Genomic DNA, 25872 nt, shown 5'->3' on the forward strand with positions numbered 1-25872 from the left:
TAATTTTTTCGTTTACAAATATATAATAAGACGCGTTTATTTATGCAGTTTATTATCCGGTAAGTTCTAAGAAAATCCTTTACGGGGGAAAAAGTGTTGGCATTTTGAAGTCAACTTCTTTCATTTCAGAGCTAATTTTTTTCTTTGAAAAAGAACTAGATTACAGGTTGGCTTATTTTAAAGTGAAATCCCAGTATGCTACCAAATCCACCCGGTTTATTTCAGAATGCGGTTAACTTTGATTTTTCTCAAATATTTTATTATATGTTAAAAAGATTACGTGTAAACACTCTTATGTTATCCTACCTTTTTGTATAACTGTGAGGTTAGAAAACTGTAGTATAAAATATATTATTAATATTACGTACGTGTTTATATTAAATACAAGATAAATATATTTATACTTAGCCAATCTGCTGCTACCGCGTTTACAAAATACTACGGCAGGATTCGTATTGCTTTTAATTTGTATATGCAATATAGAAATATACACATGTAAAAGTAGTTTCTTGTACAGATTAGAAAGATAATCATTCACGGATGGATTACACTATATAATGATAAGTTTTGATTAACTAACGTATTTGTATTTTAATAAAATGCATTCGGCAATTCAGAAGAATCAATTTGAGCATAAGCATTTGTGTTTCATGTTTGTATGTATTTATTGTTTGCAAGGGTATAACAACAGAAAGACAATGAAGAATGTAGGCTAACTTAATGTAATGGACGGAAAATTAATTATAGTAAGAGTGCAGAAAATAAAAGCATTTCAGTGGGATCTTTCCTTTTGGCAGTTATTATTTGAATAGAACTGCTTATTATATGAAGATTTTTGAACATAAATAATAGTTGAAGCCACTAACTCATTAAATGAATATGCCAAACTTTAAAATAAACTTTAATCTTAGGTCTAACAAAAAATCTTAGCTATAGCATGATGGTGTTCGTTGGAATTTTGTTCACTGTTCGTTGTATGGTGCGTGAATCGCTCAAATAGCGCTGGACTTCTCTTTAAGCTCAAATTGAATCTTCTGAAATATGTCCTAGAATCGATCCTTCGAAGTAGCACTGTACTCCAGCTCATTGAGGTTTTGGATTTCCTGCAGCTCCTGGAACTTCTCGTGGTCCCGGATATGGGCATAGTTGGCAGACAGGCACATCAGATAATGGACCAGACTGAGCAGGACCAAAAGGGTGGACAGGGTGGCCAATATGAACATGACTTCAGCGTTCTCCACGCCGTCTTTGCAAAAGGCCTTGATCTCATACTTTTCGCAGACCTTCATATCCTCGAGTTTCGTGTTTGGTGGAAACATGAAATCTGAAATCATTGAAACATTAGAGGGCTTCTAGGGGTAGGTATTTAATAAAAGGACTCACGAAATTGTGTCAAATCAATGCAGCTTTGGGAGTGCTCCACACTCGAGCACATGTTCCAGAACATTGTGTAGATGAAGGTTACCACTACCAGGAAGCAAAGGATCAGGCTCCAGACAAAGTTGAGCAGGTAGGTTATCCCCATGAGAACGGCGCACGAGATTCGACCGCCCACTCGCGATCGCCACGCCCGGTAAACCTTATATCTGGTGGCACCAGTGGCCAAAAATCCGACGAAAAGGATCATGAATCCGAGGGCCGCCATGCCGGCTCCAATTATTACAAATATCATCTGCACTGCTTCGATCCTAAATGAATTCAGAGATCAAGTAGATGATAATTGGACGGTGATAATTATTTACTCACCATATCAGGCGCAGGTGAAAGACCTGGTCCACCATAATAACGGTAAGTGAGGCCCCCCGGTACATAGTGAAGCAGAAAATGCCGACTCCCAGGAGGCACATGAGAGTGGCTATCAGGGTGGCGTAGGGAATACGCGCCATGCATGATTGGCAGCATTCTCCTGGAAAATTGAAATTAAGTGTATGACGATTAAATCCAAAGGTCAAACTGCCAAAAATACTGTTAGTAATGATATAATTTTCTGTACGCCCTTAAAGTGAGTGTTCCAAAAATAATATAAGCAAGGTGTCTCCAAAATGTAATCATTACCGTGAAAAATAAAAAATAACTAAACGTTGGATTGATCTGAAGATGGATCTTCTTATTTTAAACCAAAGAATTTATTTTTTATTGGTGCAGATGCATATACGTTTTATTTGTTCGTTTCTACGGTTGAAAGCAAGAGTAAAGAACATAAATTTCAGGTTGATCTGTGAAGAAGTTTAGAAATTAATTTGCTCGATAAAGAAAACATTGCGTAGGTTATTATTTTGGCTATAGTTTAGAAAATAATCTCTAATATTTTAATGATTAAACCGGAAAAACACTAAAAGTGTGTTCAGGACGACAAACAGAATTCATATAGCTAGCATTGAGATTTTGAATTTTAATATAATTTAGGTGTTAATTAATTATTAATCCAGAGGAAATGAGTCAGAGAGACGAAAATCAAGAAACACAACAGAGGTACAGAAATACAATAATGAAGATTTTTAAAGCTATACGAGAGAAATGGTTAGCGTTTAGGAAATACATACATATGTGCATTATACATTTTAGACGAACACACATACACAAATACAAGTTGCTTGTGAAGCATAAATGGAAAAGACAGTGATAAGATAACAGGTGAGCCAGCGACTGGTGGTTACAGGTTGTCCAGTGATTCACGTAAAGCAAAATAAGCACAAGGTGGTACACAAAATTCTGAGAGTGAAATCGTTTTACTGCACTATTGGAATGCATTTCCTGCTCCGAAAATACCCCGGAATCGGGATCGTACCTTCGCCTCCGCGCTCTGTGTACCTGTCCAGGGAGTGATCCGAGCGGTACGAGTTACGCCGACGGTTCTGGATGGACGGATTGTACGGGTTTCCGTTGTAGGCGCGCGTCAGGACTCCGCCATCGTCCTCGAAGTTCGTCTCGAGCAGGATCTCCTCGCGGGGATCCCGGATGCGATCGCGGTTGTTCCCCTTGCCCGGCATACTGCACAGTGCTTTGCGGAATCGGGAGTTACAGAGAGGTTTAGTTACACACTGCCTTTGGGAAGTAAGCTAGCCAAAATTGATCAGCACACAATGAATCACACGCGCACCGACGTCATCCAATCAAGAGTCCCAAGTTATTATTATTTTGTATAGAAAACGAATAGCGACTGACGCTCCGTAGAAAAGAAAGAATTCTGAATGGGCTGCATTCGACATCGAATGTTCTCAGTTCCCCGGAAGAGAACTATCGCGATAACTGGCTTATTTGACTGCTCTTTCAGAGAGCGTAGCGTTCCCTTACTGATTCTCTTTACACTGCAGAAAAAATCAACAGATTTAAAGTATTTCAAAAGATATTAAAATATGCAAGATGACATTGTTGGTTTTGACATAGGCAGCACAAATTTTCTAACTATTTTATATTTGGTACGTAGTCCCAACCTTGTACTTAAAAAGGAGTTTGAACCTTAGCGAAGGTGCCTGTGGCAATGTTTTTATGACCGTTACTCGTAGATTAAAAGGATATACTAGATTCGTCGGAAAGTATGTAACAGGTAGAAGAAATCGTTTCCGACCTCATAAAGTTTATTTATTCTTGATCAGGTTCACTAGCCGAGTCGATCTAGCCATGTCCGTATGTCTGTATCTCGGAAACTATGAGAGCTAGAATGTTGGACTTGGCATGTAGATTCTTGGGCTTCCTGCACAGCGCAAGTTTGTTTCAGCGGAGTGTCATGCCTACTCTAACGCCATTCGCCCATAACGCCAAAGCCCGTCTACCGCCCACATTTTTAAAAATTTCAAAATTTAAATGAGATTTTGTTCTTATTATCAATATCCGTTTGCATGCAAAAAATTATTTAAATCGGACCATTTATAAAAAGTCATAATTAATAATAAGCAAACTCAATAGAGTGCGAGAGGGTTGGAGGTTTTACGTTATGTGGCGTGTACAGCCGCTAGGAATGAACGATAGGTGGCGTTTTTTTGTTAGCTGAGAGACGGGTATTTGATAGTCGAGGACGTCGAATGTAGCGTTTTCTCATGTTTAATATTGGAGTATGAGAACAAAGTTTTGGTATATAAAGACCATTTTGTACCATTGAAATATTATTTCAAACCACATACCTAAGTGATTTTAATTTCATACATTTTTGTCTATAGGCAGGTTTTCTATTTTTAATGCCATTAAAAAAATATTGCATTGTATGATCTTGAGAAAATGCTTTATTTTAAAAATGTAAATGTTAAATTTCTTTAGAACGCTAAATAATTGTTTTAAGGATTTATATTTATACCGTTGCAGAGGATATTATAATTTCAGTCAAAAACTCTTTAAGGGTGAGGATATTTTACAAGATCATCGAATTGAACTATATTATTTTCTGTGCATAACAAGCGCCTAGCTTCAATTAATAAGACAATTAGTTTGAACTTGTTGGGAGAAGTTCAGTGCTTGGGTCAGGTCAAAAAGTCACGCTAATAAAGAAAGTAAGATAACTGCCCTTTTTGGGAGTAGTTGTAAAACATGTATTCTTGGTTTTGGAAAATCGACCATATGTAGTATTAAAGAACATATAGAGTTGCACCTTTTACTTTATTTGGTTGTCAAAGTTTGTGCCACTTTAACTACAGGAGTAAAATATAAGCTTCCTTTTAGTTCTCTGGAGTACGTCGCTTTGAAATGTAACTAAGCTAATTATGTGCTTAGTGGCAGCTTAAGGCCTAGACAAGACAGACGGGACAACGACCTTAGAAAAGGGAATAAGGCCTCCAGATGACATCCTGCCAGCGAAGCGAGTGAAGAGCCTGAGCCCTTTAAATGCATCCGCATTTGAGAGATTCTCACCGGAAGTCCCGCGGTGTCTGTGCCAGACGGAATGGAAATTGCCACCGAGGCTTTGGTGCAGACCAAATGCCTTACTCTAGATGCCAAATGCGGGATGCCAATGACACCAAGACACAAGCACAGGCTCGCCAAACATTAATTCCGGTAGCGTGCAATGACTCTTTGCGAACGAAATAAAGCCAGCTGCCAGAGCGTAAACTGATTCAGGAAATCTAACTGAAAACTTTGATACTCTGGTAAATTTGGCAACAATACTAAGTTTGGAGAAAAAAATTCATTATGTTTATGCTTAAATTTCTGTTATAAAATGTATATTTGATTGAACAGAGAAAAAATCGAGTATAAATAAAATCTTTATGCATACGCACAAAAATCCATTTTTTATTGTTATTTTGATTTGCGAATTATGAAAACTCAAATAACTCTGCCACCCAATGTGTTGTTTTGAGGGCTTTATGTAGTTTCGAATACAATTTGGAATGTAAAATTCCAATATTTTTAAAACTTATATCTGTAACATTCTTAACAAATGTTTCAAGTAGATATAATAGCTTTAGTGATATTGGTATCATTAAATGTATTTTTATTTCATATTTAACTGTATATTCTGTAGAGTTTCCATCTTCCCCTGTATTTGACATTAAACTATGAATGTTTTTTAAAAAAAATAAAAGTTTGATGTTAAAAATCAATGTCTGTATCTTTATGAATGTTGATTACAAATATAACAATCTTTTGGATATATCTGATATAAATATAAACTGGAGTTGGAAGTTTAACAGAATAGTTCAGAATTTAGTAAGAACTGGCGGGAATCAGTCTCCAAGCCCCCATATCAATCTTAAGGCCGTAACTTTTGCGAGTGTAAACCTACGAAATACAAGCTAGTACTATAAGTTCTCTTGTTAGTTTTAGTTTTGTAAACATTATACATTATATTGCAACCCAATTAGAACACCGTTTTCACGTGACACGTAAACATTGGTGATTGCCCAATTGGAATCGATAGTTTATTAAACCTTTAGTTATGTTTTTTAGTTTCCAGAGAGCTATTTCAATTTTAAAGCACTTATTTATGAAGGGAAACTGTTTACCAACTTACCCATTTTGAATGGCTGTGATTTGTTACCAGTTTTCGCAATTAAATAATATCATTTAAATATCTCCAACTAGAAATGCAAGGGTTCTGCAGTGCAATTTGTGGGTTGCGTTGGAATTTCTGAAGACTTTTACATTTGTTTGTATGTATACACAAACGCACGAACACCTCGCTCTACTTGGTAAACTCAAAACAAGTTTTAAGGTGTGAGCTTCACTGTGGAAGGGGAACTGAACGCTTAAACCGTTTGCGATGCACTTGGGTGTTGTATTTAGTTGTGATTTTAACCGAAAACCACAGGTGGTAATCTTAATTCTGATTTATTATTTCGAATTATTATTATTATTGTATTATTTATTATCCTAGGACTGAAGCGTTCAACCGAGTTCGTTAATATGCGTATGGCCGTTCGTCCGTGGTGCGAAAATACCAAGCAAATACCAAATTCGCTGCGTGGTATTTGGTATATTTACTACAACGCGGTGAAAACAAAGGAGTTTAAGCCTACTCAGATCGGCTAAGAGTTTCACTATTCGAAAAATCTTATTCTTTGTAGTGATAATTCCTTCTGCAACCTACAATACATAAATATTTGATTAATGAAGCATAGCATATAGCATGGTCTGTTTTGTTGACAAACGAAAAATTAATGGATTTTAAAAAGTCGAATCTGCTGGTGCACAAGAAAAACAAATAAATGGAATGTTCAAAGGATCTTTGTATTTATTAGTAGTTTCAGGCTGTCTTTTCTTGTCACGGATGCTTCTCCATTTTCTCCGCGCCATTTGCAGTCCAGCTCCGATTCGCAATATGCCAACATGTCCTTGAGGGAGTGGGAGGCGGATTGGGAACGTTGTTCTTCCGCTAGTGCTGCAGGAAGTCGCCCAGCATCCTGGTAATAGCACCTCCAGCTGTCCCCTAGCGGGATTTCGTTTTCCTCCACCCTGTAGAAGCCAGCGCCTTCTCTTTCTCCGCATTAGCTGCCAAATAGCTTGTGGTTATGAAGTTCTGTGGTTCCCCAATGGAGAGCTCGTCGGAGATCGTTTTATTGGTGGTTCTGTTAAAAAGACTTCTAATAGTACAACGTAACCAAATTCTATTGGCCAGAACATACATTATTTGCGTACCCGTCGGCAGGGTGTCCATGTAGGGAGCGAAGTCACATTCGTCATGCCCCAATGGTCATCTCGATTGGATTATCTCCAATTGCTTTTACTATTCTGCGGATTTGCCGTTGTGGTATTGCTTATTGTGGTCAAGTAGTCTTACAATGATGGGCAATTTGGATAAGGCATGGATTATATATCCTTTTTCATCTGCACTGGCCTCCTGCAGGCATTTTGGGATGTGCCTTGGATTTTTAATTTTTCCTTTCAAAACCGCTTCTGCACGCACACCCTGAAAGTTTAAATTTTTTATTCTTTGCGCTGCGGTTAACGGCGTTCATCGAAATTCACTCGATAAATCTGGTATTTTTCCTGGTATTTCCTTAGCTCATCCTCATCTGAGTAGTTGCACTGAATAAATCCGCCAAATAATCATCGCATTTTATGCGTATTTTCAACCGCAATAGCATAGGGCATAGGCATTGGCTGTGGTAATACTCCGACCAGATATTAAGCAGCCGGAAAGGTATCCGAGCGATGACCAGAACGTAAGAGCGGCGGATTCGCGAACCGGCCATCCATTTTCCACATACTTGTTGTTTTTGCTGGGCGCTGCACTCGGTACTCGACAAAATATATTTGCTTTTGCGGATGTTTTTCGGCCGAAAGCAGCGTATCAAATCGCCGCGTCGACGATTGCCAACAGCTCCATTAGCTTACGCAAGCAGAACACCCTTGGAGGTGTTTTCGATGACTGGCCACTGAGACCGGGGCGCAGAAGATTGGTCTTTAAGACAGTTAGAAGAGTCACCCGGCAAACATGCTGCTCCTCCTGTTGGTTTTCCTGACGGCCACAGCCACCTCGGCCGGGGATTCCCTCCAACGCATCCGTCGAGCCGTCATTGACGTGGACAACGCAAAGGCGGTGCACAGCATCATTGACCTGGCCGAGTGCCAGGACCTCAAAAAGCTCTGCACGCACCACAAGTCCACTGACAACCTGTCCATGCTGGAGTGCGCCCTGACGTTCAGCTCCAGCCAGTTGGAGGAGCTCCCGGAGGGCTGCCAACATGCCCTCTGGCTGCAGCAGCGCCAGTTACAGCTGCCCGCCTGGATGGAGAGCAGCTTCCTGCCCTCCTACTGTCCCGCCGAGAAGTCCAAGCTGGAGAGCTGTTTGAACGCCGTGCACCTGTGGAGCTGCCTGGAGCAGCAGCGGCTGAAGCTGCCGCAGAGCAACGCTTGCCACCAGCACCTGAGAAGGGCCTACGAATCCTTGGGTCAGGACTACAGCGCCGTAGATGAGTTCTACACCGCCTGCGGCGCTGTTGTGGAGGAGCACAAATGCGGCCGGCTAAACATTGACCATCTGCCCTCCGTGCTGTCGCAGTTGGGCACAGTGCAATGCCTCCAGTCGAGTGACGTGAAGTCTACCCTTGAACCCATCTGCCAGGCTGCCATCAACTCCATTGAGCTGCAGCGCGGAATGCTAGAGCTCTTTCGGGTCTGCCAAGAGGATTTAACGTCCTTGTGTTCGCAGGTGAGTGGAACACTCAAATGAAACTTTCTGCTTAGAAACAACATTTAAAAGCCTAGAGATAAGGGAGCACTGCCCAATAATAAATAGTAAGAGGTCACTAGTTGAAATACAATGGGAATCATTTCTTGAATTGGCTTACTATGGAATACTGTAGATAAGATTAAAGTGAATAAACAGGAACTTATTTAAATTAGTCTATAAAATGATTGGTATGGCTGTGACAAAATGAAACGAAGTTTGGTATAAAATGAACTCTTATTAAATATAGGACCTTCTACGAACTAAAATTAAAATTAAAAGTGATTTTTTTTGTTTCAGGAAAAGTCTGGCACTGCCGGAGGGTTTAAGTGCCTGGTGCGGCACAAGAACCATCCTTCGATGTCGCCCCAGTGCGCCTCGCAAATTACTCTGAGGGATCAGCAGATGGGCCGCGACTATCGCGTGTCCCACGGTCTGGCCAAAGCCTGCAAGGACGACATTAAACTGTTCCACTGCCGACGTGGCGTCTCCGAAGACAAACATGTCCGGTTGGCCCAGATCCTGCTCTGCCTGGAGTCAGTGTCTAAGAACGGGACCAAACTGGCGCCCGCTTGTCTAACCGAGTTGACTGATCACCGACGCATGCTGATGACGGACTATCAGCTGTCACCGGAGCTTCTTAACGACTGTGCGGATGATATACCCAAATTCTGTCCGGATGAACACAAGGCGCAGCTGGTGAATGGCATGACAAGTACTGGTGGCGAGATCATCCACTGCCTGCTGGAGCATGTGAAAGCCAGGCGCCAACAGCGACGAGTAACGGCACAGTGCCAGCGGGGATTGGAGACCCTTATTAAGGCCAGTGATGCAGGCGAGGATTGGCGCGTAGATCCGGTACTGCGACGGGCCTGCAAGCCAGTGGTGGACGTGGCCTGCAAGGATGTGCAGGGAGGCGACGCCCGAGTCATGAGCTGTCTGGTGGAGCATATTGGCACCCCCGTAATGCTTCCTGAATGCGAGCAGGCGCTTCTCATTATAGAATACTTCGTGGCCCGAGACTTCAAGTTGGATCCACAGCTGTACAAACACTGTCGCGATGACGCAGTTAAGTACTGCCGAGCGAAGAAGCAGTGGGATGATGCGCAGAACATACAAATGGATCCTGAACGGGGACCCATGATCCTGCCCTGCCTGCATCGCATGGCCTTCAGCGAGGACGAGCATCAGACTTTGAGGAAGGATTGCTTCAAAGAGGTTAAGCGTGTGATGAGACAGCGCGCAATATCCATGGACTTGATTCCCGAGGTGGAAGATTACTGCCTCAACGATCTCTCGGCATTCTGCTCTGACTGCACTGAAAAGGGCAGTGAAATGGAGTGTCTGCAAAAGAACATGGATCAACTGCAGTCGGAGTGCAAATCTGTGGTGGTGAAGTACACGGAGGAAGAGGCCGCTCACGTAGAACTGAATCCCGTCATTATGAACGTATGTGGAGAGGCCATGCAGCAGCACTGCTCAGCCATACTTAAGAGCGGAAAGGATAATGGTAATAGAAGTTATGATGATCACATTTTTCTGCTTTTCATAATTTAATCGGCCAAATATTTGTTACTTAACAGGCGATATGATGGACTGTCTTATAGCGCACAAAAACGACGCTGATCTACGAAAGGATCTCCGCTGTCGGGCCGCCATCGAGCACTTCCAGATCATCTCGCTTAAGAGCTTTCACTTTACCACCAAGTTCAAGGAAGCGTGCAGACCGTACGTCCAGCGCTTCTGCACCTCTAGCGCCACCAAAAACGAGGTGGTGGCTTGCCTCAGCGAGGTTATGCGCAACGACACGATCAAGGCGCAACGTCATCAGATCCCCAAGGAGTGCCGTCATCAGGTGAAGGCCCAACTGTACCAGCAGCGCGAGAGCATTCAGCTGGACCCCAAGCTAGCCAACGCCTGTAAGCGTGAGCTGGAGCTGTTTTGCGAGGAGGAAAAGGGTCCCGGTCAGGTGAATGAAAAAGCAAGTTATCTAACTCATCATTAACCACTAATACGCTTTAACCCTGGGGGTGGTGAATAATGATTTAGTTTTTTGGTAATTCATAAAAGCGGCTTCACACCTTAAAGACTGTAATCATTATGGCTCCTCTAACGCATTTCACACTCAAACCAGAAAATCCTTACACAAATAGCAAATATTAACTTTTATATATGGATTGCAGGCCTTGGAGTGCCTTATAAGGAAGACGCCCAGTTTGGGCAAGCCCTGTCATCATGCGATCTTCATGGTAAAGAAGTCAGAGTTGGGCGACAGCGGGACTGACTACACCCTTCTCACGACGTGCAAGGAGATGATCTACAAGTTCTGCCCCAGCACTGATTCAGGCAAACTTCTGGACTGCCTCAAGACGTACAAGGATGACACGCAGTTCGATCAGCGGTGTCACTTGGTGGTGGTTAATCGCATGATCGAGCAGAATACGGACTTCCGGTTCAATCCATCGCTGCAAAGCGCATGCGGAAAAAACATAGACCGGTATTGCTCCAATATTGTGGCCAGTGCTCTGCCTAATGAGGAACTAAATGGAAAGGTGAGTGGTAGAACTATTGCAATATTCGCAATAAGCTAAAATATTATAAAATGTATATCCCGGTAGTGGTTAGTCAGATATATCATCCCATTACCAGAATAGGGTTTTTAGTCGGGTTTCGATTACTTAACTAAGTGATTTTCCGTTTTATTTAAATATAATGAAGAAAAAATATTTTCCTAAATTGTATGTTGAGTGCCACACTTTTAAAACTCCATATCTTCCCGCTGAAGTCTCCCATTGTCCGGATCGTCAATTGCGGCTGTCAGAGTTTTCAATAAATCTTCACCTTTAGTTATCTCCAAATTAAGTTGATTATATGGCCCATTTGCACTGGTCAGTGGACTTAATTCGCCGGGGATGCCATCGATGGCAAACGAAGTCCACACTTCCACCATTTTTTGTGACATCTGGGTGTCCTGTCCCTCCAGAGGATGGGTGGAAAATAGATAGATGTTATCGTTCGAATGATGAACTCCTCCATTAAAAGGATAGTGTGAATTTCCGAACTCATAGCCAAATCGAGTGTATTCGCCCTCGTAGTCAAAACTATAAAGATAAACCGGAGTGTTGGGTTGTAGGGTGTAGATTTGTGTGGCTAGGGTTATCACAGGTGACTTCATAAATATTGCAGATGTCAGCTGTAAATGTTTATGTTAATGTTAAGCAAGAAATATTATTTGGTGGGTGTTCCATAGACTTACATCGAAGTATGAGGGGACTGCAGCATTATGATCATGACTGTTGAGCATCTGAGGTTTAAAGAGCAACCGGTTCAAAATGTTATCCGAAAGTCCCGATGTATCATTAACCATGTCATTGATACCCTGGGAAAACTGACGAACGCTTAACAAACTCACATTAGATACCTTTGCAGCCAGAGCATCATAATAACCTAAAAAAAATAACAATTTTATTTTAGATAACCCCATTTAAGACTCTAGTGTCACTCACTTGCTAGCACGAAGGAGCCATCGTGTTGAGTAAATCCTGTCAGCAGGGGAACCTGTCTGCGATAGCTTTTCACCAACTCACGTGGTTGTTGCGGCAGGATACCCTGTAAATCTCCCACAACAGGTGAAAAAGATTCTGAGGTCGTGGCTATCAGAATATCTTGAACTTTCGCTTTTTGCAAGCACTCCACGAGGTGATCGTGCTGTTCGCAGCTGGAACACCCTAGCCGAAAACAAATTCGATGCGACTGCGCCCTTGGGTCCTTGTTGATAGCCCAGTGGGCGAAAATCGAACCTGACTGCACAATTGCTCTCTTAAACAGATTGTCGCCAGTTCTTGGACTCAACAGCAAAGCGCTGGCTACTCCAGCTCCGGCACTCTGACCAAAAATAGTCACCTTCTGGGGGTCACCACCAAAGCGACTAATATGCAGTTGCACCCATTCGAGTGCCATTAGTATATCTGCAATGGGAGCATTTCCCGGAAGCTCCTCCGTGTATGTCGACAACCACCCGAGCGCTCCCACTCGGTACTGTGGAACAACTAGTACAACATCCTTCTCCAGGATATAGTTAGGTGGATGATCCTCTGCGGAGCCATTGTAGTAGCCTCCGCCATAAATGTAGAACATTACAGGCTGGATGGCAGAAAGCTAAATTACGATTTAACAAGAGGTGTATTTAGAATCTTGCTTGTTAATAGAGTCTATTTCACAACCCTTAAGGTTTAAGATCAAGTCTTAGCCATTTAGAACCCCATTTTAGCTTTGCGGTTATCATAATTTGATTAGGATTATCATCGTTAGTAAGACTAAAATTTACTCACATTTTTAGTGTATACCGACAGGTTGAGGCAATCTTCGAGTTCAGCATCAGACAACAGTCCATCCAGATTTGTTATCACTGGGCAGCGTTGTCCAAAGTTCATTGCGTTTAGGGTGCCTGTCCATGGTGAACGCGCCACAGGTGGCTTGTAGTCCAAATATAGAAAAGAAAGCATTTTTACTTCGTCATACACCCGCTTATCACTTAAAGTGACGCCAACCTAAACGTCAATATTACTCGAAATCACAGATTAAGAAAAAAAAATGGTTAGATTAAAGTAAATGTAATGTCTTCAATAAAATCGCTGTTTTTGGTGGAATTTTAAGCGAATAACTTAGTTGTTTGTGAAAACAATGCTTTTAAATTAGGGAATTAATTTTATGGAATCAAGAAATATAATTTGTTTATATTTTTGTAAACGTCTTTATTGGCAATTTGAGGTTCTATACCTACACTTTTCACTTCTGCTTAAAATAGTTTTCTTGACGTTTTGCTAATGTTTTTAAACTTTATGGCTGTTTTTGTGACACCATATTAACTGACTTACTCGAAAGCGCAGTTCCTCCGTTGGTGGTTCGGCAAAGGGAATGCCACGAAACTGCATAAACGTTTGGTCCGTCCAGGCTGTGGATCCATAGTTCCCAAGAACTTCCCCCTGGCCATTGGATAGTTCCAATGTCACCGTTGGTGCATCAGATGCATCTGCACCCTGGCCACCGGTAAGAAGTATCACAAGAAAAGTGATTAGAGCAGCGGTCAGCACACCGCACAGCGTCAGCATCACGTATACGCCGCGTCTACGCATCAGACCTGACTGATTTCGACTTTGAACAAAAACTGAATCGAGAATTGCCGGCCACTCTGGAAGGCATAATCGCGCTGCGACGAGTACAACGAGAAATTTACTCGTTTTTTGTTTATTTTTCAAACGATCTGCAATCACAATTACTTCCTTATCTGCGTTACGGTTAATCAGTCCTGCCAATTGAATAAACCTTTCAATTGAGTATTCATTAAAGGGTCAGAAAATGCATATATATATCAGAATGCATATATTAATTAACTATTATTTATATTATTGCATCTTAGGTCATTCACTGTCTAAAAGACAAGTTCCGTCAGTCTGCGCTGGACGAACAATGTGCGCAGGAGATGATCAAGATCTTGCAAGAGCAGGCCCTCAACTACAAGTTAAATCCCCTGCTGCAAGTGTTCTGCAAGTCGGAGATCCAGGAGCTGTGCAAGGCAAACGTTGATTCCGACGAGCACGGCCAGTTGGAGGAGTGCTTAAAGACGGCCTTCCTCCAAAAGCAGATAATCAACCGACAGTGTCAGATGGAAGTGGCCACTCTGATCGCCGAAGCCAAGGCAGACATTCACGTGGATCCCATTCTGGAAACGGCCTGTACCGTAGATCTGCTGCGATACTGTTCTAAGGTGTCGGCTGGCAATGGACGCAGTAAGTTTACACTATGGCTGAAATATTAATTACTATGATACCAACAGATAGATTTTATTTTTTCCGAAATACCAATATGGTATATTACAACTATTTCACTTCCGTTCGGCTAGTAATATAATATATTAATAATTATAAATATATTAATATATAAAGCAAAAACACCTCTTAACGAGGTAAGAAAACTAGCCTCTTCAACATAGAAAAGTTCTGATAGCAACATGTGTTATTTATTATAAGGTCCACTAAATAAATACATTTTATAAATATTTATCATTTGTATCATAATAACTTTTAATCGGTGTATCTGTATCAAACGGACTATAGTAGCAGGTTTCCAATTCTGCAACTATATATATATAGTAGTCTCCTTGCGCACTCTAAAAAATATTTAATTTTATTTATCATAAATAAAATAGTAATAATTTATAATTGTCATATCGCCCTTCCAGAACTGAGTTGCCTCAGAACACTGCTGAAGGATACGCCAAACTCTCTGGAAGCGGACTGTCGCGAAAAGCTGCAACGGCGCATCGAGATGTTCCGGAATGCGGACGACACGCTAGCGCTGCCCCCCGAGGATATGCAGCAGCTCGTGCAACAGGTGGTCGCCTCGCCTGCGCGCAAATTCTTCCTTGTGATATTAATGAGCGTCACGGGCCTGGTCTTCCTTATCGGCATCTTCCTGGGAAGGGCCACCAAACGTGCAATGGGCTTGAAGAATAAATAATTCAAATAGTAGACTGTAGTGATGCTGTGTAGGCGGAGTGTGCATGTTCGTGAGCTTGTTGTTTTCCATTTCGGCTGACCCATGACCAGAATCCGATCCTTTCTTTCTCTCACCCTCCACCCTGCCTGCCTTTTAGATATTTGTGTAAGCAATTTGTGGCTTAATCGTTTGTAAGACCTTAAATCAAGCGAAAAAGGAAACAATAAAATATTCTAGTTCCATTCTTAGGGCCTTCTTTGTTATACCTTTTTTGTAACAATTTCACCTGTATATTAAATTGTATTTTTGTAAACAAAACCTCTGCATTTTAAACCAACGATATTTTTGGGCGGGACATGACATGTAATCTGACAAGAAATTATGACGGGCTCAAAGATTAAAATTTAAACACATCGTTTTCTGTATTAATTTTATTTTAATAATCGCATTCCTTATTATACTTATATCTGAACGAATTATTTAGTTAAAAGCCACGTATATTTTAAAATTCAGAAGTAACAAAAATACTCTTAAATATTCAAATATCAATAATACACACATGTATGTTCAATAACATTGATCCAAAAAAAAATTAACAATTTCGATTCAGCTCAACAAGTGGTTAGTATATTCTTGGTATATTTTATTAAAAAGCTGTACGTTTTATTGGTGTACAGAGGAGGGTGGCGTATTGAAATAGACCGTCTGCGGTCACACTACTAAGAAGCCAATTGGAACAAGGAGATTTTTCTGCCGTGAAAAGGTTCCAAAAAGGCCACAAGTGCCTGAATATAGTGAAATTAATTGTTAATAACACACAAAGAAACAAGTGCCTCAAACAAGTGTTACTTTATAGGTGCAAGAATGGTGATAGCATTAGTCCAGTAAGAATTTTCAGAGAGCCAGGTAAGCAAGACCACTTCATTCACATCACCAACACAGATGCAGCCGAAACGGGTTCTATTAAAATAGCTAACGTAGCAGCACCTACAATTGAGTTCAAAAGAGTAGCAGTGAACATATTTAATTAGACACCAATATTTCAAATCAATAGTTTTTTTAAGGAACAGCAAGGACTAGTTTCTTTATATTGTGTTAAATAACTTAAAACGTTTATTGCTCGGGGTGTAACAAAAAAATGTAATAATAATCATTAGATATTCTTAACCATTTATTTATCATGTTAATGATAGAAGATAATAAATTCATTGTTTCTTAATAAATTATGTCGGATCCAACATTTGTCATACAAATAAAAGCTAAAATTAATTATGATATTTTGAAAACAAAATGTATCCAATCAAGTATTACTGAAAGCTGTATGTTAAAAAGAATTTCACATCTAATCGTAACTCTAGCTTACTTTAATATCTCATAAAAAATCCGTTTAAAGAGTTAAGAAAACTAACATATTTTGGTTGTCAGTAATTTTTGCAGCTAACGACTATTGTTTTGCCGGCTGTTGTAGCGACAATGGACGGCGTTAAGGTTGAGGCGTTCATCAAAAGCGAAGGTGAGTCCAATCACCCGAGTCATTGCACCTTGGAACCCATTCTGACACTGCCATTGGCCTCTGACCTTTCAGAAAGCCGAGCGATGCCCTTGATGGGAGGAGGCGGATCGTCTGGAGGCACACCGCTCGGAGGAGGCGGCGTGGGAATGGGAGCCGGAGCATCCGCCACGTTGAGCGTGGAGCTGTGCCTGGTCTGCGGGGATCGGGCCTCAGGACGGCACTACGGGGCGATCAGCTGCGAGGGCTGCAAGGGCTTCTTCAAACGCTCGATCCGGAAGCAGCTGGGTTACCAGTGTCGCGGGGCCATGAACTGCGAGGTCACCAAACACCACCGAAATCGGTGCCAGTTCTGCAGGCTGCAGAAGTGCCTGGCCAGCGGCATGCGAAGTGATTGTAATTTTCGTTTAAGTCGTCGTCTCAAGCTATTTCCAATCTCTGGCGTGGCCAGAGTTTACGTGCTTCAGCAAGCTATAGCAGCAGCGAATCCAAGAGTTCGGGGGATGTTCAATTAAAGAAGTTAATCGGCACTGGTTTTACATATAACGATTTATTATCTTAGTTTTCAAACGGCAGTATTTTACAAAAACGTTTTTATCCGACAAATATTTTAAATTTTTTATTAAAAGTTTATTTGGTAGCCTTCCTATGAAAGACTATAGTGATATAAAATTCAGTTTTTTTTAATTCAAAACAATATTTGTTTTAAATTACCAATAAGATTCTTCTTGCCATTAATTCTGAGTATGTGTCAACAAAAGATATTTAAAGGTGTTAAACAGTTAGGACCAGTTAAATCTACCTCATGCTCAACACGCAAAACTAATTACATTGCCAACGTTAGCTTCTCTTACATGAATATCCACTGCAATTACTTGTTCTCCATCTTAAACCTGCAGCTGCGGGGGCACAAAAGATTCCCCACCAGCACACACAATAACCGACTCACCCACTTACTCACCACCACCATCACCTTGCCTGGAAAATCATCAAACCGCATCTTGATTATACTTCTTGCTCTATTTAATTGCTTTCCGTTCTCCGCAACTTTGATTAACAGCTGTGCAGCACGAGAGGAAACCGATTGTCGACAGAAAGGAGGGGATCATCGCCGCAGCGGGAGGCTCATCCACTTCCGGTGGGGGAGGCAGTTCCTCAACCTACCTCTCCGGCAAGTCCGGTTATCAGCAGGCGCGTGGCAAGGGGCACAATGTCAAGGCCGAGGCAGCGGCCACGCCCCCCGTGCATAGCACGCCAGCAACGCCCTTCAATTTGAATGAGAATCTTTTCCCAATGGGTCTGAATTTCGCGGAACTTACGCAGACATTAAGTAAGTGTAACTTGTGCATAAATCCATACCTAATTGTAAGTGGACTTCTATTATATTTTATATGCTGGTTTATCTTACATAATTTGTTCATAGTAAGCTTATAGTAGGTTTTAAACTCCAAATTTCCACAATTTTGTCTACAAAACTAGTTAAAAAGAATTTATTAAGTTTAAATCCTACTTTTAGAATAACACTTTAAACCGGACTTATAGTCCCTAGTAAAGACTCCTTTCTAACCAGCTCTATTTTATTTTCCAGTGTTTGCCACCCAACAGCAGCAGCAACAACAGCAACAGCAGCAGCAGAGCGGCAGTTATTCTCCGGATATTACAAAGGCAGATCCCGAGGATGAGGAGGACGACTCAATGGACAACAGTAGCACGCTGTGCCTGCAGCTGCTGGCCAACAGCGCCAGCAACAACAACTCGCAGCACCTTAACTTTAATGCGGGAGAGGCACCCACCACGCTGCCCACCACCTCGACAATGGGCCTTATCCAGAGTTCGCTGGACATGCGGGTGATCCACAAGGGACTGCAGATTCTGCAGCCCATCCAAAACCAGCTCGAGAGGAGTGGCAATCTGAGTGTCAAGCCCGAATGCGATTCAGAGGCGGAGGACAGTGGCACCGAGGATGCCGCCGATACTGAACTGGAGCACATGGATCTGGACTTTGAGTGCGGTGGTAACCGAAGCGGCACCGGCGACTTTGTGGTCAATGAGGCCGTCTTTGAACAGGATCTTCTCACCGATGTGCAGTGTGCATTTCATGTTCAACCGCCGACTTTGGTTCACTCGTATTTGAATATCCATTATGTGTGCGAAACGGGCTCGAGGATTATCTTTCTCACCATCCATACCCTTCGAAAGGTTCCCGTTTTCGATCAATTGGACGCCCATAGTCAAGTTAAGCTTCTAAGGGGAGCCTGGCCAGCTCTGATGGCTATAGCTTTAGCTCAGTGTCAGGGACAGCTGTCGGTGCCCACCATTATCGGGCAGTTTATACAGAGCACTCGCCAACTGGCGGATATCGATAAGATCGAACCGCTTAAGATCTCGAAGATGGCCAATTTGACCAGGACTTTGCACGACTTTGTCCAGGAGCTCCAGGCGCTGGAGGTCACGGATCTGGAGTTTAGCCTACTGCGATTAATATTGCTGTTTAATCCCTCCCTCTTGCAGCAGCGCAAGGAGCGGTCGTTGCGAGGATATGTCCGGAGAGTCCAACTCTACGCTTTGTCCAGCTTGAGACGGCAGGGAGGTATTGGAGGCGGCGAAGAGCGCTTTAATGTTTTGGTGGCTCGAATTCTTCCACTGAGCAGCCTGGATGCGGACGCCATGGAGGAGCTGTTCTTTGCGAACTTGGTGGGTCAAATGCAGATGGATGCTCTTATTCCATTCATCCTGATGACCAGCAATACCAGTGGACTATAAGTGGTAATGAGGAGAATCGGAGGCAGGCAATACAGCCGGGCCGCCCAAAAGCAAGACTGATGATGGACCAAGTGCGGGCAATACACGTAGCAATTAGGAAAATCCCCATTAAATATATATATTTAATATATACATTTAGCAGACAATATTCTTACTGTAAACCTTGGGTTTATTGTTGTTCACATATTAAATGGAATCGATTTCCCTATATATACGAATACCTTTTATCCAGTGTTTGAAATTTGTAGATCTTACTGATCTTATAAGTACTATTATTAAGATAATTGATCATGTTTTTATATTTTCTTTTACTTTATTGAAATAAATGTTCTGATAAGTTTTTCCCTATCTTTGGACTGCAACCCCTCTTTATTATTGAGTTTCTTTTTTTTGTCAAGACCGACAATTACATTTTATTACTCCGTAATTTTTATGTAAAATTTGCAAGCGCTGCTGGTTAAATATAATACCTAAAATTATATAATGAACAGCTCATACTATAAGAAACATCATTCTTTATATTATCATGTATTTGTATTATTTTTATAAAAATAATTTTATTTTTTCAGTAGAAGCTAAACGAACACCACCTAAAAATGCATTTAGTCTTTACAACTTAACCTAAGCAAAGGCGAGAAACTACTGGGTCTCCTCCGGGATCTTCCTGGCTGGCTTGAACTTCTTGTGAACTTCATCGTTGAGTCCCTCCCGATTCCGGGCAATCTCGATGGCGAGGAACTGCACCCGAAACACGAAGATGGAGTTGTCCGGAGAGAATTCCTTGCTGGCATCGGCACGCATCAGGGTTCCATACGAATAGTCGTCCAGCTTGTTGAACTTCTCGGCGAACTGGCGCCACTTAAGCTTCTCCACGGCGGATTTGAGGATGTCGTCGCTGAGCCGGCCCACCTGAAGATCTGGGAAATCCTGCCGGAAGGTGGCATATATCTGGTCGTCGTAGGGCGTGAGTTTCAGCTGGGAGGGATGAATGCTGGTGATCAGCTGCAGTGAACGGGAGGTTTTATTGTCAATGGATATTCCCCTGCACTACACAAACTCACGTTGAAGTGAACCTCGGCATGCTCCAGAGCTTTGGAGGCCCACATTTCCTCCACCAGTGAGTCGTTGCCAAATTCATCTGCCGGCCGCGACAGCAGCGAAGCTCCTTGCTAAAATAAACGTTAATAAGGTCAGGGCTTTCGCATTTACCGGACGCCATACCATCATCTCCATTTTATTTGGCCAAAGCAGCTAACTTCCTTCCAAAAAATTAAATTAAAAAAATCACGTTTTGTTTCTGGTTTTTGTGGTGTTACGGGCACATCTCTTTACAAAATATGGGAATTTTAGTACTGTTATGCTGCGGTTACACTGGCCGATAGTTTCGACCAATAACGCCACCTAATATCGATATCAAGTTCGTATAACTGCTTTTTAAACCAAATTCAAGTTGAACATGCGGACGAGAAAACATACCTTAAACATACATATTAGAAAAAACAAAGTTAATAGGAATTATTTTAGTGCTGACTCTAACATAATAATAATAATAATGTGGAGAGAACTTTCATTAAGCTGCCCAGCTCCAAAAAAAAAATAAAAAAAAGGTATCAAATACGATCCCACTAAGAATAATTAAACGACTGGAAAACTAAGAGTAGGAATATTGTCATTGATATAAGTGTCAAGTTTTATTTTCATTCACTTTAAACTTTTTCACACGAAACCCGACCTGCTCGATTGTTGTTTTTATAACCACACATGTTATTAGCACACAACAACAAATTCGGGAATCATGTTTGAAAGCATAAGTTTTTTGTTCCTATTCGCCCTGGCCTTCGTTGCCTGGGTCCTGCTCTGCTTCCAGCACGTGGTCCAGGTTCAGACGCGTGGCTCCTCCGATTTCCGCGTGGAACTCTACACAGGTGAGAAGAGCCCCGGCCAGTACATTTAAGTAAATTATTGGGTAAGGAGTGGAAATCCTGAAACTATTTTGTTCGACCACTTCTTATGGCAAATTAAAACCAGTTTCCGGCTATTTGAATTAGCAAAAAAGTTTATTAATGGAATAGAAAAAGAAGTAAATGATTTCAAAAAAAAATTACCTAACATATTTAACAAATATTCAAAGCGAACTATATTTTAAAATATAATAAATAAAATTCTTTAATTGTATTATTATTATGACAAACATAAATTGCTTTTGTTCACGTAACTATTGTAAATTAAAGTATATTTGTTGAGTTGTAAATATACAAATTTTAATTGTATATGTACTACCTTATATCAAGATCCATAAATTAGGAGCGAGTAGGTTTTGGCACACTTTTAAAGGCTTTTCTTATAGAACACCCCGGGATTACGTTTGAGCCGCAGCTGTGCCACAGTCCTTCAGAGCAGAGTCCCTCCGGAGGCGCCTACGAGTTCGCAAAGAGCTTCGGGGTAATCTTCGCCATGACCTTGGGCTTGTCCAAAGTGCTCCAACTGGCGGAGGTGCAGGTCAAGAGCTACCTCAAGTGTCGCGATGCCCTGCCTTCGCGGTCTGCGTCCCAAGCCGAGGAATTTGCCCATGAGCAGCAGACACCGTGCCAACCGAACCCATCGAATCCCTCTCTGATGGACCACAATGAGGAACTGAAGGAACAACTGAGTATCCTGCAATCGCAGTGCCTGGTAATGCGTGATCTCCTTCAAGAGCTGCGGAACAGCAGCAGTTCAAGTAGTTACGAGAGTGTCGAATGCGGAAGAGAGACTCCGATGCCCCACCCCTCCGAGGAATCCATAGTGTTGTGGAAGCGATCGGACTCCATAACCGATACAGTGTCAGGATCATCGCACGCGGCCACTCGATCGCCCAATTCTCAGCCAGGCCAGAACATTTTCATCAGCCATAGCCATATCCACATCAACTCGAGCTTCTATCTGACGGAGAACCGCGTGAACGTCGACCTCTGCCGGCAGGCATCGATGTACACCAGGAAGCGGAGCGAGTTCTACCAGGTGTACGGCAAGTACATCAGAGGACCCGGGGAGCGCCCCAGTGTTACCGGGATGCGATGCAACAACATCCTCTTGTAAGAATCCAAAATCCTCTATTAAACTCGTAATAAACATAGTTAATAGACGCACTCTTGAAACTCTTTTCTTAAATAATTGACATATCAACATCGAATCCAATAACAAGGATATGTTAAACATTGGAATTTTTTAACAATTAAGTGACTGCTAGACGTTTGTTAAAATCGTATCGTTAAAAATCCGACAAAAAACAGTGACATTTACTATTGTAAAGTTACCGTCCAAACCAACCAAACATGCAATATTTGGCAACATCCATGGTAAAATAGATTTCATTTTATTTATTATAGTTTTGTTTTTTAGGCCGGTAACAGCTTTGCGCCTGAAATTTGAATTTCATTATTGACCGACGTTACATTATGAAACTTTTTTATTTACACACACCATAATTAAATACTATTTATTTAAATTCTTATACGTTTTTTTGTTTAAAAAGTTGTTATCGATAACCGACTTTAACAACGTTCACAGACATCGATGTTTTCAACAAACATCGCACCCTTACGATTGTCGCCGTAAAACATCGATGTTTCTAAAAATTTTAAAAACATTGATGCATCGATGTTTTCCCACCTCTATTGCAAGTGTTATTGTTTGGAAATATAAGCTATCACATTTTTTACATATACATCTTGTATTGTACTTTTGCATCTTACAGAAATCTGTTTAACAGCTGGTAGAATGTAGATGCAACAATTAAACTCTTGCTAATGACTAAGGTCTACCTGAATGATTTAAATATTCCTAACAAAAGATGCAGCTGTCGGAATAACCTTTACTTGTAGAGAAACCGGTGCCTGATTCAGGTAAATATTGTTTGGGGCACATTAAAGAAGCTACTTTTATATCAGGACCTTCATAAATTCCCTTGGAATTATGAATCATATATAAAGGCTGTGTCATGCCTATTAAAAACACAACGAAATTAACTCTTGCGGTACTCACGTGTTTTCAGACCAATTGGTTCACTTGTTGATTTGGTACCATATCAGCGTTTACCCGAGAAGAAGTTGTTGAAAAAAGGCTGGAGCTGCTTAGCAGTATTAAAAGCGGTATGTTTATTTGATACTTTAAACATCGGATAAATATCATAATAGTTGTGTTGACTAAATGTCTGATATAACTGATATAATTTCAGATCGATGGAATCGTCAATATGTCGTGTTTGCCTGGGGAATTACGAAAATATGGTCAATATGTTTGATGTGACACATGAATCGGGCATATCCATTGCAAATTTGATTTCTAAGTGCACCGACCGTGACGTTGACAAAGACGATATACTCCCCAAAACAGTTTGCGCGACCTGTGTGGAGGATGCAAAGAACGCATTCGATATTATTGATACATACGAGAGAAGCGACCAATTCTATAGATTCTTCAACGACCTACAGGAAGAGGAACGCGAAAATGAAGGATCCAGTTATTCCGAGGAAGAGACAATCGAGGACGGCGAATGTAACGAAGACAATGACCAAGAAAATATCTGTGAAACAGATTCGCAGCAAAGAATCGAGGAGAGTGAAGAAGATTTAGAATCCACGGAAGATGAGTTCGAAGAAGATGATGATTCTGAAAATGACAAAGACTATGCACCAGACAATGACAAAGATTCTAAAAACGTTGATAAACGTTTCTTTAATTGTTCGCGTTGCCCGAAATATTTTGCCACAAAATCTAAACTAGAAGTACATATTCGAAAACACACAGGTGAACGCCGGTTCCAGTGTTCTCAATGCTCGAAGAGTCTTCAAACCAAACAAGGTCTAGAAAGACACTTGCAAACACACACAGGAGAGGGAACCTTCAAGTGTACAGTTTGCTTAAAAACGTTTCGGCAGGACTCACAATTTCAGGCGCACTTGCGAACTCACACTGGAGAACGACCTTTTAAGTGTTCATACTGCTCAAAGACTTTTGCATTTAATAAGAGTCTTAAGAACCACATGCTAATGCACACTGGAAAACAACAATTTAAGTGTTCTCACTGCTCGAAGGCTTTTATAGATTCAGATTGTCTTAAAAGACACTTGCTAACACACACAGGAGAAAGGCCATTCCAGTGTTCCCAATGCTCAAAGAAGTATCCGACTAAACAAAATCTTGATAGACACATGCGGTCCCACACAGGAGAACGTCCCTTCAAGTGTTTACATTGCCCAAACACTTATGCCCATAATTCACTTCTTCTGATTCACCTACGAACACACACAGGAGAACGGCCATTTAAGTGCACCCACTGCCCAAGGACTTTTATTCAGGACTCACATCTTCAGCCGCACCTGCGAACCCACACAGGAGAACGCCCCTTCAAGTGTTCTCAATGCCCGATGACTTTTAATCAATCTTCTGGTCTAAGCGTGCACCTACGAACCCACACAGGTGAACAACCATACAAGTGTTCCCAATGCTTAATGAGTTTTGCTTTTCAACCAAATCTTAAGCGACACCTGCTAACGCATACAGGAGAACGACCTTTTAAGTGTTCTTATTGCTCAAACAGCTATGCCCAAAAATCGACTCTTTCGTTTCACTTGCGAACCCACACAAATGAAAAACCATTTAAGTGTACTCAGTGCACAAAAACTTTCAGAGGGAAATCGGCTCTAGCCATTCACTTGCGAACCCACACTGGAGAACGACCCTTCAAGTGTTCCCAATGTTCGAAGGCTTTTGCATTTCATCCAAACCTTAAGCGACACATGCAAACGCATGACGGAAAACGATATTTCCAGTGTACCCACTGTCCAAAGACCTTATCTCGGAAATCTACTTTGCAGGAACACTTACGAACCCACACAGGAGAACGGCCTTTCAAGTGTTCCCAATGCCCAAAATCGTTTAAACAGAAATCATCTCATTACATACACATGCAATTGCACAGCGAGGAGTATAAGGGAAAATTCAAGTGCTCCCATTGCTCAAAGACGTTTGATAGGAATTGTTATCTAACTCAACACTTGCTGACGCACTCGGGAAAACGGGATTTCAAATGTACCGAATGCTCGAAAAGCTTTCGAACTAAACATTATCTACAGCGGCACATGACAAGGCACACGGAAGTGTAGACGTTTAAATGTTCTGAATACTCGAGTAGTTCTCGAAAACGACACTAAAAGATAGATTTTTATTTTCATATTTAAAGTTTATAAAACAGCAGTGAATTAAAGACAGCGAATATTTTTATACTTAAATATAATTTCATATTAAATTTAATAAATGTAGTTAATTAAGGGATTTTACACTTTGATTTCATGATGAACTGCACCAGGTAACTATTGGGGTTTTAATTCTTCAGGTTCACTTGCAATCCCACTCGGCAGAATGACCACTCAAGTGATTTTTACAAACAAATAATTTTACTCAATTGTTAGAAGCACTTAAACTTAAGACAAATAGGCATTGGATAGCGACCCTTTAA

At 41.4% G+C, this 25872-nt stretch overlaps 7 protein-coding genes across 12 annotated transcripts; 4 read left to right on the forward strand and 3 right to left on the reverse strand.

Annotated features, from left to right (window-relative positions):
* Positions 1-237: 237 nt before the first annotated feature.
* LOC119555656 (neuronal membrane glycoprotein M6-a) lies at positions 238-6313 on the reverse strand. 2 transcript variants are annotated; one of them, XM_037867237.1, is made up of 5 exons: positions 5945-6313; positions 2789-3001; positions 1747-1906; positions 1384-1688; positions 238-1324 (listed from the first exon to the last, which is right to left on the reverse strand). In XM_037867237.1, exons 1-5 carry the CDS (start codon positions 5946-5948, stop codon positions 1047-1049), a joined length of 960 nt encoding a protein of 319 aa, XP_037723165.1. In that variant the 5' UTR covers positions 5949-6313; the 3' UTR covers positions 238-1046. The 2 variants fall into 2 exon arrangements, with proteins under 2 accessions (XP_037723165.1, XP_037723166.1); XM_037867238.1 differs by lacking the exon at positions 2789-3001 and having other exon boundaries at positions 5945-6310.
* Positions 6314-7437: 1124 nt separating this feature from the next.
* LOC119552976 (Golgi apparatus protein 1) lies at positions 7438-15418 on the forward strand. Of its 2 annotated transcripts, none has more exons than XM_037862989.1 (6): positions 7438-8584; positions 8903-10112; positions 10186-10583; positions 10786-11154; positions 14022-14391; positions 14844-15418. In XM_037862989.1, exons 1-6 carry the CDS (start codon positions 7868-7870, stop codon positions 15119-15121), a joined length of 3342 nt encoding a protein of 1113 aa, XP_037718917.1. In that variant the 5' UTR covers positions 7438-7867; the 3' UTR covers positions 15122-15418. The 2 variants fall into 2 exon arrangements, with proteins under 2 accessions (XP_037718917.1, XP_037718918.1); XM_037862990.1 differs by having other exon boundaries at positions 7439-8584; positions 10186-10571.
* On the reverse strand, positions 11277-13767 carry LOC119552977 (glutactin). The gene is made up of 5 exons (XM_037862992.1): positions 13480-13767; positions 12934-13077; positions 12109-12760; positions 11859-12049; positions 11277-11795 (listed from the first exon to the last, which is right to left on the reverse strand). Exons 1-5 carry the CDS (start codon positions 13735-13737, stop codon positions 11361-11363), a joined length of 1680 nt encoding a protein of 559 aa, XP_037718920.1. The 5' UTR covers positions 13738-13767; the 3' UTR covers positions 11277-11360.
* Positions 15419-15799: 381 nt separating the features above from the next.
* On the forward strand, positions 15800-19588 carry LOC119553968 (nuclear hormone receptor HR78). 3 transcript variants are annotated; one of them, XM_037864670.1, is made up of 5 exons: positions 15800-16006; positions 16526-16613; positions 16686-17006; positions 17671-17940; positions 18199-19588. In XM_037864670.1, the coding sequence occupies exons 2-5, from the start codon at positions 16574-16576 to the stop codon at positions 19371-19373; spliced, it is 1806 nt and encodes a 601-aa protein (XP_037720598.1). In that variant the 5' UTR covers positions 15800-16006; positions 16526-16573; the 3' UTR covers positions 19374-19588. The 3 variants fall into 3 exon arrangements, with proteins under 3 accessions (XP_037720598.1, XP_037720600.1, XP_037720599.1); XM_037864672.1 differs by having other exon boundaries at positions 16686-17000; XM_037864671.1 differs by having other exon boundaries at positions 16538-16613.
* A 165-nt stretch (positions 19589-19753) lies between these two features.
* Positions 19754-20717, reverse strand: LOC119553969 (protein PBDC1). The gene is made up of 3 exons (XM_037864673.1): positions 20595-20717; positions 20435-20542; positions 19754-20375 (listed from the first exon to the last, which is right to left on the reverse strand). The coding sequence occupies exons 1-3, from the start codon at positions 20604-20606 to the stop codon at positions 20013-20015; spliced, it is 483 nt and encodes a 160-aa protein (XP_037720601.1). The 5' UTR covers positions 20607-20717; the 3' UTR covers positions 19754-20012.
* A 350-nt stretch (positions 20718-21067) lies between these two features.
* Positions 21068-22503, forward strand: LOC119554160. The gene is made up of 2 exons (XM_037864949.1): positions 21068-21298; positions 21721-22503. The coding sequence occupies exons 1-2, from the start codon at positions 21169-21171 to the stop codon at positions 22449-22451; spliced, it is 861 nt and encodes a 286-aa protein (XP_037720877.1). The 5' UTR covers positions 21068-21168; the 3' UTR covers positions 22452-22503.
* A 524-nt stretch (positions 22504-23027) lies between these two features.
* On the forward strand, positions 23028-25656 carry LOC119555066 (gastrula zinc finger protein XlCGF57.1). Of its 2 annotated transcripts, XM_037866273.1 has the most exons (3): positions 23028-23257; positions 23407-23503; positions 23590-25656. In XM_037866273.1, exon 3 carries the CDS (start codon positions 23594-23596, stop codon positions 25517-25519), a length of 1926 nt encoding a protein of 641 aa, XP_037722201.1. In that variant the 5' UTR covers positions 23028-23257; positions 23407-23503; positions 23590-23593; the 3' UTR covers positions 25520-25656. The 2 variants fall into 2 exon arrangements, with proteins under 2 accessions (XP_037722201.1, XP_037722202.1); XM_037866274.1 differs by lacking the exon at positions 23407-23503.
* Positions 25657-25872: the final 216 nt, after the last annotated feature.

Source organism: Drosophila subpulchrella, chromosome 3L (assembly GCF_014743375.2).
Source record: "Drosophila subpulchrella strain 33 F10 #4 breed RU33 chromosome 3L, RU_Dsub_v1.1 Primary Assembly, whole genome shotgun sequence".
In the NCBI taxonomy this organism is placed as follows: Eukaryota; Metazoa; Arthropoda; class Insecta; order Diptera; family Drosophilidae; genus Drosophila; species Drosophila subpulchrella.

Coding starts and splice junctions, on each gene's coding strand:
- LOC119553969 (XM_037864673.1), bottom strand. Junction 20,376..20,434: donor ATGCCGAGGTTCACTTCAAC/GTGAGTTTGTGT, acceptor CGTTCACTGCAG/CTGATCACCAGCATTCATCC.
- LOC119552977 (XM_037862992.1), bottom strand. CDS start 13,737: ATGCGTAGACGCGGCGTATACGTGATGCTGACGCTGTGCGGTGTGCTG. Junction 12,761..12,933: donor TGTCGGTATACACTAAAAAT/GTGAGTAAATTT, acceptor ATCGTAATTTAG/CTTTCTGCCATCCAGCCTGT. Junction 11,796..11,858: donor CAGTCCCCTCATACTTCGAT/GTAAGTCTATGG, acceptor AAACATTTACAG/CTGACATCTGCAATATTTAT.
- LOC119555656 (XM_037867237.1), bottom strand. Junction 1,907..2,788: donor CACAGAGCGCGGAGGCGAAG/GTACGATCCCGA, acceptor TCAATTTTCCAG/GAGAATGCTGCCAATCATGC. Junction 1,689..1,746: donor TTTCACCTGCGCCTGATATG/GTGAGTAAATAA, acceptor GAATTCATTTAG/GATCGAAGCAGTGCAGATGA.
- LOC119554160 (XM_037864949.1), top strand. CDS start 21,169: ATGTTTGAAAGCATAAGTTTTTTGTTCCTATTCGCCCTGGCCTTCGTT. Junction 21,299..21,720: donor CCGCGTGGAACTCTACACAG/GTGAGAAGAGCC, acceptor CTTTTCTTATAG/AACACCCCGGGATTACGTTT.
- LOC119553968 (XM_037864670.1), top strand. CDS start 16,574: ATGGACGGCGTTAAGGTTGAGGCGTTCATCAAAAGCGAAG. Junction 17,007..17,670: donor CAGCGGCATGCGAAGTGATT/GTAATTTTCGTT, acceptor TTTGATTAACAG/CTGTGCAGCACGAGAGGAAA. Junction 17,941..18,198: donor GGAACTTACGCAGACATTAA/GTAAGTGTAACT, acceptor TTTATTTTCCAG/TGTTTGCCACCCAACAGCAG.
- LOC119552976 (XM_037862989.1), top strand. CDS start 7,868: ATGCTGCTCCTCCTGTTGGTTTTCCTGACGGCCACAGCCACCTCGGCC. Junction 11,155..14,021: donor ATGAGGAACTAAATGGAAAG/GTGAGTGGTAGA, acceptor ATTGCATCTTAG/GTCATTCACTGTCTAAAAGA. Junction 14,392..14,843: donor GTCGGCTGGCAATGGACGCA/GTAAGTTTACAC, acceptor TCGCCCTTCCAG/AACTGAGTTGCCTCAGAACA.
- LOC119555066 (XM_037866273.1), top strand. CDS start 23,594: ATGGAATCGTCAATATGTCGTGTTTGCCTGGGGAATTACGAAAATATG.